At 35.6% G+C, this 12,725-nt stretch overlaps 1 protein-coding gene across 1 annotated transcript in view; it reads left to right on the top strand.

Annotated features, from left to right (window-relative positions):
* The window catches only part of LOC145785230 (laminin subunit alpha-1-like), a 52,285-nt gene that overhangs the window by 27,108 nt on the left and 12,452 nt on the right, over positions 1-12,725 (top strand). Inside the window, exons 25-46 of the mRNA XM_082596915.1 lie at positions 77-200; positions 292-435; positions 888-917; positions 1,759-1,932; positions 2,211-2,399; positions 3,055-3,176; positions 3,474-3,606; positions 3,908-4,021; positions 4,476-4,675; positions 5,183-5,376; positions 6,058-6,200; positions 8,066-8,128; positions 8,620-8,733; positions 9,029-9,140; positions 9,503-9,656; positions 9,817-10,039; positions 10,572-10,688; positions 11,086-11,258; positions 11,361-11,593; positions 11,749-11,865; positions 12,089-12,274; positions 12,400-12,554. Of these exons, the coding sequence (XP_082453041.1) occupies positions 77-200; positions 292-435; positions 888-917; positions 1,759-1,932; positions 2,211-2,399; positions 3,055-3,176; positions 3,474-3,606; positions 3,908-4,021; positions 4,476-4,675; positions 5,183-5,376; positions 6,058-6,200; positions 8,066-8,128; positions 8,620-8,733; positions 9,029-9,140; positions 9,503-9,656; positions 9,817-10,039; positions 10,572-10,688; positions 11,086-11,258; positions 11,361-11,593; positions 11,749-11,865; positions 12,089-12,274; positions 12,400-12,554 (3,214 nt within the window). The remainder of the gene's footprint in view (positions 1-76; positions 201-291; positions 436-887; positions 918-1,758; positions 1,933-2,210; positions 2,400-3,054; positions 3,177-3,473; positions 3,607-3,907; positions 4,022-4,475; positions 4,676-5,182; positions 5,377-6,057; positions 6,201-8,065; positions 8,129-8,619; positions 8,734-9,028; positions 9,141-9,502; positions 9,657-9,816; positions 10,040-10,571; positions 10,689-11,085; positions 11,259-11,360; positions 11,594-11,748; positions 11,866-12,088; positions 12,275-12,399; positions 12,555-12,725) is intronic.

Genomic DNA, 12,725 nt, shown 5'->3' with positions numbered 1-12,725 from the left:
TATTACGGTTCTAGGTACATGACTTAATTTTATCAACGTTTTGTTGCAGTCATTTTTTATCAACATTTTGTTGCAGAGATGGATACTTTAACTTTCCTGATTGCCGTTCTTGTGATTGCAATCCTCACGGTACCACACCTGAAAGGTGCACTGATCAGAGTACCTGCAGCTGCTCAGATGAAGGAAGGTGTTTTTGCAAGGCAAGTCGATTTAAAATCTATAATTAATGAACGTAGCTTCGTCTCAAAACACAAACTGAACATTCAACAATCAAATGTACAATGGTTACAGGAGAACGTAGTTGGGAACAAGTGCGATCAATGCGCTCAGGGCACGTTTGGCCTTGCATCGAGTAATCCTCACGGTTGCTCGTCGTGTTATTGCTCAGGAGTAACAAACAAATGCACCCAAGCAACTTACGTTTGGGGACCACCGGTAAGTCTGTTTGTGATTCGTACCAAGACAATGTTAACTTTTTATTTGACAGTAAATATTACCAACAGGACAAAAGAAGTGCTCAATGCCTGACCTAACTTCAGTTTATTGTCATAAAAGTGCGCTGTGTTTTATGATCTTTCAAAGCCACCAGCTGCTATACCGACTTGTGTGTAATGTTAACTACCAGCGTATTTTCTTATCAAAACACATAGCTCAGATGCAAAGTATTAGTTATCTTCAGTAAAAGTACATATAACTTATTCATGCAGAAGGCAATGATTTAATGCATTAGTGATTGGCTGATAGACAATACAGTGCAGAGTCAAGAAAATGTCATCACTTTACATTAGTGATGAGACTAGCTGCTTTTGTCAATTTGACATTTTCCGACCATCAATCAACGTGGAAAAGTTAAGATTTGTTACAGATCTCATTTAAATTGCAAATAGATAGCTCTTGAAGAACCGCTTGAGATTGTGGTGAGTGTCTGGTCAAATGCATCAACGAAATGCGCTGCCAATAATGCTGAAAATAACTTCACTTGCGCAACCGCTTCAGCTTTTTGCTTACCTACTCTTGGTCTCATTTTGCTTGAGCTAATAACAACTTGCATTTTTGCTTGATAAAATGCGACGCTGGTACATTTCGATTTCACAATTGCAAAGTGAAATGATTGCAGGGGAATACAACAAAAACTGTTCCACCACATGTAGCTAACTGTATTTTAAAATGCATTTAGAGTAGACTTGGTCTTGGCGGAACTTTTGGCTGAACGAATTTTTCGACTCTGTTTTAGGATTTTCCCTTTTTGAGGCTTCTTTCATCATTATTAACTTGGTTTATGCTTAAATGCTTTCCTACTTCGAACCAGCTCCATGCACTTTATCAAAGTTAAAACTGAGCTTTTGCGAGTGCTTGTACTTCATGTCTGGCTTTGCACTATTGAGTTTTGCAAATAGATCGATGCTGAAAAACTGTCGCAGTGTATGACCGACATACAAAAAATAAAAGTTTACAAATTGTTCAATACTGCTTTGTGCGGTTATCATTCTTGCATTATGTTGACATAAACACTCTTGTGATTTTTCGCTTTGCAAGCTAAAAAGCAGTTTCATAGTTGCGGCACTTACAGTTACCATTGAAACATGTGATTATCATTTGTAGGTTACAGTAGCCTATCTATTGTGTTATAACTAGTTTGCAAAATAAATCTAAATCAACGCAAAAAGCTGATTGGTTGATTGTGACAATTTGTTTCAAGATATGCTGTAAGTTGTGCAGAATACCACACATGGTCCCCTGCATTTACATTTTTTACAGATATCGTTAGATTTCCAAGCAGATGGAAGCAAAAACATCATTGATACGCGATCATTAATTGAGGAAGTACTTTTTTCCAACAACATTGTCACAGCAAATGCAGATGCTGTAAAGCTGAGATTCAGAGAAGAACCTTATTACTGGCGGCTACCCATGCAGTTTAATGAAAACAAAGTAATGTTTACATAAACTGTATATCTTTTGTTAACCATAAACAGACATAATTGAGAAACAACTCAAAATTTAACATTATAAAAACAAAACTTAAATAGCAAACCTTTTCGGCTATGCAAATAGCCCTTATCAAGCCTTTAAAATAAGTTTGAAATCTTTTGTACACCATAACAAACTAACGTAAAGTACGCTTTTTGAATAGTTTTTTTTAATTTTTGAATAGTTTTTGGAAGTTATTTTATTATTTATTTTTATTGTATATTTTTGTTTTGTTTTAGTCTTTGTCATATGGAGGAAAGTTGTCTTACATGATTGACTATGCCTCGGCAGTATCCAGTGGTCCAGGTATCGATTCCGCAGCTGGTGTTATTATGCGAGGTGGTGAAGATTTTGTTCAAACTATTCAATACAAAATAGGTGACCCAGCTGCTGGACATCCGCAAACTAAGGTTGTGCCAATGACAGAGGTAGGAGTGGGGCTTACAAATAAGATAACAAATTGTGCTGTGGTTGTTTTTGCGATCTTTGTAGGTTATTATCACGACCGTTCGAAGCTCTTATGATTACATTTTGGCCGTTTAGAAAATTGTTAAACCGAAGGCAGTAGGCTAAATCGCAAATTGCGCTGATGTTGAATCTCCAAATAAAAAAATTGTAGTGTCACCAAACTTACCCTCTTAGGCTAATTTAAGTAGGCGAAATAAAGATAAAGTAGCCTTTTTAATACAAGTAGGCTACTAAAGCAAATATAAATTTTGCTTTCCAAAAACTTAACAGTTTGTCTATTGGGATAACAACCTGCTAAAAATCTCATTCTACTAAATGTGAAATAGAGTGTTTGCGTTTTTGGATGGTAAGGCCTTTAGCAAATATATTGTTTTAATTTGCACTTTTTGGCTCTTTGCTTGGCACTAAGTAAGCACTGTTTTGTATTATTAATTTATTAATAATATTGTTTAATTTAATTTCTATAGGCCTATTGCATATAATTTCAAGTACTGTATTTCAAAACATCAAGAAATAATTGTTGATTTATGGTCATAAAAATGTCACCAACAATTATGTAATTTACATGCGATAAAGTAGATGCTTTCCTTTAAATTACTACATGTCTATTTTCAGTTTGGTTGGACTGATGTAGACACTGGAGCAAACGTAACCAGGGCTGAGTTTTCCAGCATTCTTAAAAACATTAAGTTCTTTCTCATCAAAGCTTCTTATGGTTATCTGACGGACAGGTCCAGGTATGGTAGCCTAAACCGTGTTTCGACTTTCTTGATTGTCACGATAGGTGATTGCAATTTATATGATAAGACATTAAGTTTTTACTGCTTATCATTTAAAATCAATCAAAACTGCTTCTATGGGTGAAAGATTGCACAGCATCCAGGCTCATACCAATTTCGTTTGGATTGTACCAAGCATGTGTAGATCTATAGATAGTACAATCCTTTGTTACTTATGTTAGTAAAGTTCGGATTGAAAGAAACTGGCAACACTTATGGCAATTCTGGTGGTAATGCTCACATTGTTATTTCTAGACTCAGCAATGTTTTCCTTGATCTTGCAATTCCTGGTTCAGGAGGAAGAGGCGATCCTGGTTCAGTATATGAATCTGCAATTGGACTAGAACAGTGTTTTTGCCCTCCAGGATACACTGGACTATCTTGCGAGGTACAGAGACCAGGGATGAAAAAAAAACTATTAAAAAAAACTAAAAAACCACTACTGTAAATTATTACTTTAGTCAAAAATTTTGAACAGTTTCTGGCAACACTTAGATTTAACACATCCCTTTTTTGGCAAGTAGTTGGACATTGTAAACTACTTTTATAAATCTCTGGCAGAAACATCAGTTAGAGTTTTTTCTGCATCTTTCCAAACATCTATGTAAAAAAAAGTTAAAACAGTACATTGCAATTTGCAAATATTATTCACTGTTCTTCTTGGAAATTGTCATAAATTCTACTTTCAGAAATGCAGCCCAGGCTACATGAAAATTCAGCAAGGTCGTGGAATTGTCAAGTGTGAAGCATGCAATTGTCATAATCGAAGTGATACTTGCGTAATGGAGACGGGCCAATGTTTGGTAAAAAAAAAATATATATTTTGTTGGTATGCACTACGATGGTAACGTTTAAAATTCAATCATTGTTTCACGCTGGTGAAGTTATCGACTGTACAATTGTTTGTTTGTCGTACCCAGGCTTACTTCTGGCGATTGAAGATTTAGATTAAGTGGACGGGAAGGCAAGGAAGCCAATCTTCGTGACTACCTTCAAGCATGCCTTTAAGTGTCTTGCCAAAGACATATCTGCATGCTCTTGAGCGGTGTCGAACCCGGCGCCCTTTCGAACGTCGTTCCAGGGCTCTCACCACTCGGCAAAGCAGCCGACTGCACAGTTGTTTAAACTGCAATAAATAATAAAATAAATCTTTCCAGTACAAATGTCGGAAATTTAATGAACTAACGCATTTTATATTTTCCAAACCTCTCCGGCCAAAGCAATGCTTATTCGACATCACAAATCTATCCGTTTCAGAATTGCAAAGAAAAGTTTACTGGAAAACACTGTGAAACTTGCATAGCGGGATACTATCTGTCCGGTGATACCTGCAACAAGTGTTCATGTCCGGGGAATGCTGTAAGCAACAACTTCAGCCCAACTTGTCTTGTTGATGATGCCGACGGATACACGTGCAATGCTTGTCAGGCTGGTTACATTGGAAAACATTGCGAAAGGTACTACTCTTGACAATGCAGTTGACATATGGTTCTCCAGCATTTTGAGCTACTTTTATTGGAAAACTTCTTTTGCTTTTGTTGCTATGGCAGCAAAAAAGTGCTGTCAAAATTCTGTTGCCTAATTAAAATGTAAACAACCTGTGAGACCCCAAAGTTTGCATCGCAGCAAGCCGTTTTGCATTATGACGTCAGGAGGAAATTAATAACTTTACAATGTCATGAAATATCTCGTGGTTGGCGGTAAAAGTGTTTGAAATTTTGCATCAATAATAGTGTGATTACAATTCACAGTGGCTAGAAAATTATTTATAAATTAAATTGAAACCTTCTGTACCCTTGTTCAGCATTAAAAATTTGCGTACAAATTTAAATTTTACATTAGTTGATGCTAGGTTAAATCTACATACAAAAGCAAAGATTTAATCTGCTAATCTTAGCGGAAATTTGCTAGTTAGCAAAGATTAAAGGTAGCTTTTCTTATCATTTCACTGTCTGTTGACACAGGTGTGCCGATGGTTACTATGGTGATCCTACTGCACCAGATGGTTTTTGTGCCAAATGTGGTTGCAATGTTGCTGGTTCAGTGGATGCTTTTTGCAACAAGAAGTCAGGTCAATGTCATTGCGACGTTGGCATTCAAGGACGAATTTGTGACCGATGTCTTCCTGGACACGTCATTACTCCAGTTGGCTGCATGAGTGAGTTTTGCAGCTAAAAGCATGGTGGTGCTTTATAAATTATTTCTACTGCACTCTTTTTATGAAATGAGCTACCATTAAAATTGGCTCCACTTTTGAAAATTTATTGATTGTTACCGTTTTGATTTTACTTTTTCACCTATTGAAATGTCAAAACATAGCGATGCCTTAATGTGTTAATTTACAATAATAGAAATAATTTTTTGATATTTGCTTTATTTTTAGTGGCCCTTTGCTAGTTGCCACAGCTTTTGTATTTACAGGTTCAAATGCTATAGAGTAGCAACGTTTACAAAGTGCAATATTACATCATGACATCTCTCAGCAGCAGCCAACTATTTTTGCAAGCATGATAACTTCCTCCAGACTGTATGCGCATAAATACAATTGCTAAATATACACAACAGTAATCTGCAGGCTGCCTTTGTAGCAGTGTCAGGAAAGAATTTAAAAAAATCAATTTTTGTACATTATCTCACTAAGACAAGTAGTTGATGGCTGTCAATGGTGAACAAATCAACTGAATAGGTTATAGCTATAAAAGTGTTGATTTATGGTAGGGGATTTTAAGTTGATGTAAAACATAAATTATCTCTCAAAATATCTTCCACAAGCCAAGAACTCACAATTTTGTATTTTTTTAGAATAAAAGCATCTTTTAACTTCCTTGTTTTTATTCAGAGTGTGATGGAGTATGCATTGAAACTCTGCTGATTGAAGTCGAAAAGCTGATGAATCGAACTGGAATGGTCGACATCCACCGCATGTTTCCTCCACCCTGGAACCGTCTCATTGCTGCAAGAAATATCACCGCACAATTACAGGTGAAAACTCTTTCCTAGCTACAAGTTTACTTTTTTGACAATTTTATGCTTCAACTAGGAAACACTGGAAAATATTACAAACTGAGCATTTAGTTCATCAAAGGCCGCATTAGCTATAGTACTGTAGTAGTAGTGTAGTATGCTTCAACGTTTTGCATTAAAGTAATTGTCGTGTGGGCAATGTGTTTGGCTCGGAATATTGCATTACTTTCTCTGATTTTAAGGGTAACAAAAAAAATCTGCTCCTTATATCCACAATTGCAGAAGTACTGAAAACACGCGTGCTCTATGCTGCTGTTAAATTAATAAAATGTGATCGAACAAACAAAACAAGCCGAAAGATTTGTCAAAAAATAGAAAAAATGAGTTTTTTTTCTGTTTTATTTATTTTTTTGAGGGTGGGGAATTGCGTGTGAACAAGTGCCACCCTGGATGTGCTACTGATTGATACAAACTCCTGCAGATTTAAACTTTCTAGCTTTGATTGCCAACTTGTCAGCTGCGTTATTTCACTCTCGTTTTTCTGTCTATCTCTTTCTTGCTTTTTTTTAAACTGAATTATGTTTCAATACTCAAAACTTCAACAAAATCTGTAGGTAACATGTGAATACGTTTTCTATGTCATACTTTATTTCTTCAGGCAATTTTAACGTTTCTCCAGCAGCCAAACCGACTGGTACGTTAGCAGGTTTTGTTCCGCTGATAATGATCATCTCACTTCATCATATAAGCTAGTCTACTGTACTGTTTCCTTTTCATCGACATAAGCTTGCTGCTACTGGCCGTGTTTGAAAAGTTCAATCATTTTTAGATTGAGTCAATTCAAAAATTACTTTTTTTTTTATTTGCATTATACTCTAAGATAACCCAAGATACAATTATACTGAAGGCTTCGTTTATATCCAAAGTTTGCATGTGGGGTTGTTGCTATATTTTGCACACAACCATTTAAGTCTAGTCCACGCTACTTAACATTCAATTTGGTAAACGGTTTCAAAACCAAGTTTTAAAATGTATGGTTGTGATTATGCAGTATGGTTTCCTGTTTAGGCTATGAAACTTTTTCTCTTTTGCGCAACAATTTTCTTTGAACTCTTCTAAATCACTTCCCATTGATGCTTTCCACTAGTTTTTTAATTTTTCTTTTTTACCACCATAGAAGGTTTGAAATAAAACTGTCCATTGCATCCATTCCAAACCGATTTGTTAGATTTGTGCCTTTCATGTAGCGTATATGTTACTAAATACTTACAGTACAATAGTTGATACAATAATACAATTCAGTAGTCGGCAAACTATGTTTCGTTGCCAAGTTGGTGGGATTTTTAGCAATTTGTATGGGGCCGTGGGTTGTTTATTGTTATTTCAGTTTATGAAGCACTGTAGTTCTAAGCCCGTAGACAATATAGAATCTATTTTACTTTTGTTTTTATTGTTATTTTGACCCAAAATTGCTGTTAAAAACTCGCCTTTTGGTTGTACGATAATGTGAAAAAGTACCAAACACTAATGGCCTCACAATGTTATTTCTTCAAAACAACTGAGCTTTTTATAAACAAACATTTGTTTTGGCATAGTTGTTTCAAAACGTATTGGGTCTTCGACAGCTATAGAAAGAGTGCTTTGGGCCACGATTAAAACGTTTGCCGACTACTGGTACAGGTGTTCTGTTTGTAAAAGTTATGTTTTACAAAATTATTTTTCATCTGAAATTAACATTGTGTGGAATAATAAACTCAAGCCTAAAAGGATTTGCAAAAGTGCAACTTTTTATAAGTATAATAACTACAGAAGGCTATGTTTAGACAATTCTGCAAAAAAAAATTTTTTTTCTACTTGAATTTACTTTGAATTGTTGCATGCAGCTATATATGCAGCTGCTGCACAAAAAGTTTAATTACGTTTCTTTTCTGCAAACAATGGTTAAGGTACAAGGGTGTTGTGTGGGGTAGACCAGGGTTGCATATATTTTTACTTTTACGTCCATTGCAATCAAACCACATCGAGGTGAACGTAAAATGTAAAAATTTTGCGCCATGGTACAGAGTTTACCACTAACCACACTTACAGAGTTTTATGACTAACCATTCACAACTTTTCAAGTTTGGCAATGGCTGCTGTTCGGTTATTTACCGTGAACATCCAACACTTCTGCTGCGGTTTCAGTTTTGTCATTTTGTCCCATGCTTTCAATGTGTGCATTTTGTTTTGCGTCATCAACTTGAAATCTTTGTTCAAATTGTTCAGAATGTGAAATGGCGAGATTTTGCATTACTTTTTGTTAGCAGTTATTTTAGTCAATGCTAATGCTAGTTCCCTTACGTAATAAGTTTCTTGAAAAGAGTGAAAGTTTGAAATATGAATATGTTGCTGCAATTAGCATTACTCGACCAAATCTCCAACTTTGCTCTTCGTTCAGGACAGTATCACCAACTCTTCCCAGAAAAAAACTGAAGCCTTTGCCTTGATCGCGGAATTGACATCAGGCAATATCAGCAATTTGGAAAATCAACTTACTTCTATGCTCTCACAAGTACGTTCTGGGACCGATTTTGAGAGGGCAGCGTGAGCATACCCTCCCTCAACTTTTAGACCAACAACTAGTACTCAAATTATTAACAGTTGCTAATTTGCAACTGTCATAACTCACAATAAATAATCATTGATAATCCTTGATACGTTTACGTTTATGCAATGCACTTCAATGTTATATCACCGTCTACTTTGATGGTAAACATGGTATCTAACATTTACTTGTGAATTGCTATCTAACCAACACAGTAATTTTACATTTTTTTAATTGTCAAATATTGAAAATTATTTTTCAGGCTTCGCGTTGTGCTAAAAGTTCTAATGAATTAACTTCGATGGTGAAAAAATCGGCGTCCACGTTCAAAAAAAAGAAGAAAATTTCCCGGAATTTATCCAATTCAGCTGAAAGTGAGTCTTTTTTTGTAAGAAAAAAGAACAGCAATAACTAATGACTTTTTAACAAAAGTATTATAGTAGATAGTACTTGAGATAAACGCTCTACTTCTTTCTTTTTGGCCACAATAGGCTACAGTAAATTAAAATAATCTGTAACCCAGTCTTGATTGGGCCAATTTTGAATATATTATAAACTACATCAAATATAGTTATTATACTCTCTAAAACCTTTACAGCCTGTTTCACCCTAAAAGGGGAATCATCAGAAGGTCCTTATTCAAATAGAATGTTATTATCAACTACGCATATACAAAATTGCATATTTATTAAAACAAATATCAATTGTTGCAAACAAATATTTTCTTTATTTTAAGGTTACAGTCGTGGTCTTAGAAGACTGTTGAAGCAGTTGAAGAATGGATCTTCTGCAGATATTTCTCAAATGTACTTCGACGCAAATCGTTTGACCAATAAACTGCGCACGCGTGATCTTTCTCCGTACCTACAGATTGTTCTTGATGATATATCGTAAGTACTGTGGAGAAGATTTTCTGGTTCTGTTCAATCTTTTCTTTTTGGTTAACATTAAACTTTTCAGTTCACTCAAATAGTTTGACCAGATGGAGTTTAAATTAAAAGTTTCTAATTTTTTTGTTTTGTAAATTAACGATTTATATTGCTATTTTAGACTTAGTGAAGCTCTCGTGTCGAACGTGATACTGAATTTTACATTAAAATCCACGGAGGTTGAAAATCACTTTCGCGAAGAAGGAAAATCGCTAATGGCATCTTACGAGGATTTTTTCTCCAAACTGAATAACACTCAAAAGCGATTATTCAACGTCTCGGTTATACTAACTACCACCAACAAGATGAACAACTTGAACAGGCAATATCATCGACAAAACGAAGTGCGTACACAGATTTTATTTAACATAAAGTTTTCAGTTCTTGAAGACCACAGTAACCTAAAAAATTTTAATGAACAAATATGAATTTCTGGAATTAGAATAAGATATGGTTTAATTTTTATTATACTATTTACAAACCATAGTGGTTGGTTTTCCTTCTTTAAATTTTCATTTTGGATAATATTGATTGTCGGCAGTTTGGCGTATACTTTCCCAAACAATGTTGCACACAAATAAATACTGTTTCAAAAACTGGCTTGTAAGTTAGGCCGTGAGTACCTAAAGAAATGGTCCCACTTTCATCGCTTAAAGCTCAGTAGCCTACCACAGAAGCAAGCAAAAAGCTTAAATGAAACTGTGGAATAGTTCAGTTCAGTTGTTTTTATTTCTGACCATCATATCAAAAACAATACACGTCAACATAGCAAAGGTCGAGAAAAAGGTAGAAGTGTCAAAACGCGAACGTTAAAACGTGCGTGTGACCGAATGTGGCCTACTCTTCAAAGTCTTAACGTTTACAATTTGTTGTTAGGGCGATATTGTGAGGGTGGGAAATATTGCCACTATGACCGATGTGGTACTGGAAAGAGGAAGCAAAGTTCTTTACAAAGCGAAAAGACTGTACAATGAGGGAAGAAAATTCATGGACGTAAGATTGAAAAAAAATTGTCATAGATTACGGTGCTGTTTCAACTTCCCCAACGTAGCACAATATGTTGCTTTGTTCCATCAAATAAGCCATCTAACAGCTTTGAAAAATTGCAAACACAACTCTTTTAACTCAAGGAAGCCTAAAATAGCTGTTGAATTAAATGATAGCACTCCCAAACTTTTGAAACTAAATACCATGCATCTAGGCCCCACTTAGCAAGATCAGCTTGGTGTTTTTCAAAAGCATAAAACCGCATTTTAAGAAACTTTGTAAAATCATTTTTCGGTCTACAATACAAATTTCTACAAAACTATAAAGTATTTGATTGGTTTTAAGCAGTGCAGACTGCAGAGAAGACGTAACAATATTATCGCAATTCTTTACTTTACTATAGATGCTTTCTGATGAAGACATGATCAAGTCGAATCTGCGAAATGCCACTCGGCGTCTTAAATGGTTGCTGGAAAATGATTTGAATCCTGCTCCACGAGACCTGATGATGAAAGTGAAAAAAGTTGTTGAGGACCACAAAAAAAATCTTCAAAACACAGCTGTTTACATAAAGAGGTAATGACACAGAATCATAAAACCTTTTGCATTTACAAAATCTCGTGTTATTGTTTCCAGGAAATACATCTAGTAAATTGTAAAATGTGTCTTATATTTCAGTGTCCACAACAATATCAGTGTCGAGTCTTTCAATCAAACTGAAGCAGCTTCAAGATGGACCAACATAGCTGACCGAGTAGAGCAAGCGAATAAGTCATCTTTTGCGGCACATCGTCTCGCTATAGACGCAAGAAGAATGGCAACTAACAATCTCAAAGCAAAATCAGACGCATCTTTAAAACAAAGCAAGCAGACGTACAGAGGCGTGATGGCTGTGAGAGTTACAACAGAAGGTAAGAGCAACTGACTCCGCTCATCTTCTAGACGTTTATGGAAACAGTTATCTAATGGCTTCATATGCCTTGTTTGTATTGTTATATGACATCGTCTGCTACTTTTGTATGAGGTTGCATCTTTTATGCACAGAAGCATTTTTAATTTCTTACAGGAGATCGTGATCAGTTGCAAGCTCTAAACAACCAACTAAGGTCAGTAAATCGCAGCTCAAAGGAACTTCAAAAGAAATACGACAAAATTCTCAGCCGAATGAAAAGAACAGAAACAGGTGATGCCAATGACTTCTAAGGCAATTAAAATGTCTTTAATGACATTTCTTTAAAAATTGTCTTTAAAAATGTCTTTAAAAATTAATGGTGGTTGCATAAAACATCTAGTGACGTTGTGCTTCTATCATTGTTACGTTTAGCATCAATAATTGGATTCCTCGGATTTTTAGTTTTCTGTTACTTTTGAGTAAGCTGCTTCAACCTGATTTTATCGTTACACAGATTTTCTTTTACTCAAATCGCCTCTCAATCCGAAGGATGTGCATCAAGCAGTTCAGAGCATGGGCCCTCTTGTGAGTGGAGTTGAAAGTGGCATTTCTAGGTTGCAGCAGAAATATCAACAGTTGGACGTGGCCAATCGCAATACGCAAAAACATAACACGACACTAAAGAAAGCAAAGATTGCATGTGAGTCTTCACTGCTGCTTTAACTTATTGTTTTCTGAACCCGTTTTACACCAATTTGTTTCAACAACTAAGAAAAAAAAATCAGAATTGAACAACGCGTTGCTTTTACTATTCTATTTCATTAGTGGCTCAGATACCAGAGAAGTTAAACGGCGCTGCTGCAGCTTCAGATAGAGCAATGTACACGGCAAAAAGACTGGAGTTGATACGGGACGCTGTAGCTCAAAACATAAGCCATATTCGCAAATTGATTGAAGACACCCGCAGGAAAGCAGCTTCGGTAAGTAGGTTATATCTGGTGTATTCTTATCAACTAGACAGTCTGTTTCACACTTGTGTTACAACTATGGCTCAAATTAGTTCACATTGTATTTGAGTTTATTCATCTCTTTTCTCAATCGTAGAACGTATCAACGTGTATTCTGCGTGCCTTTCATATGATTTTATGCCT

This window comes from Aplidium turbinatum, chromosome 16 (genome assembly GCF_918807975.1).
Source record: "Aplidium turbinatum chromosome 16, kaAplTurb1.1, whole genome shotgun sequence".
Taxonomy (NCBI): domain Eukaryota; kingdom Metazoa; phylum Chordata; class Ascidiacea; order Aplousobranchia; family Polyclinidae; genus Aplidium; species Aplidium turbinatum.
Note: the sequence above shows the minus strand (reverse complement) of the source record. Positions and strands in the feature narration are given on the sequence as shown.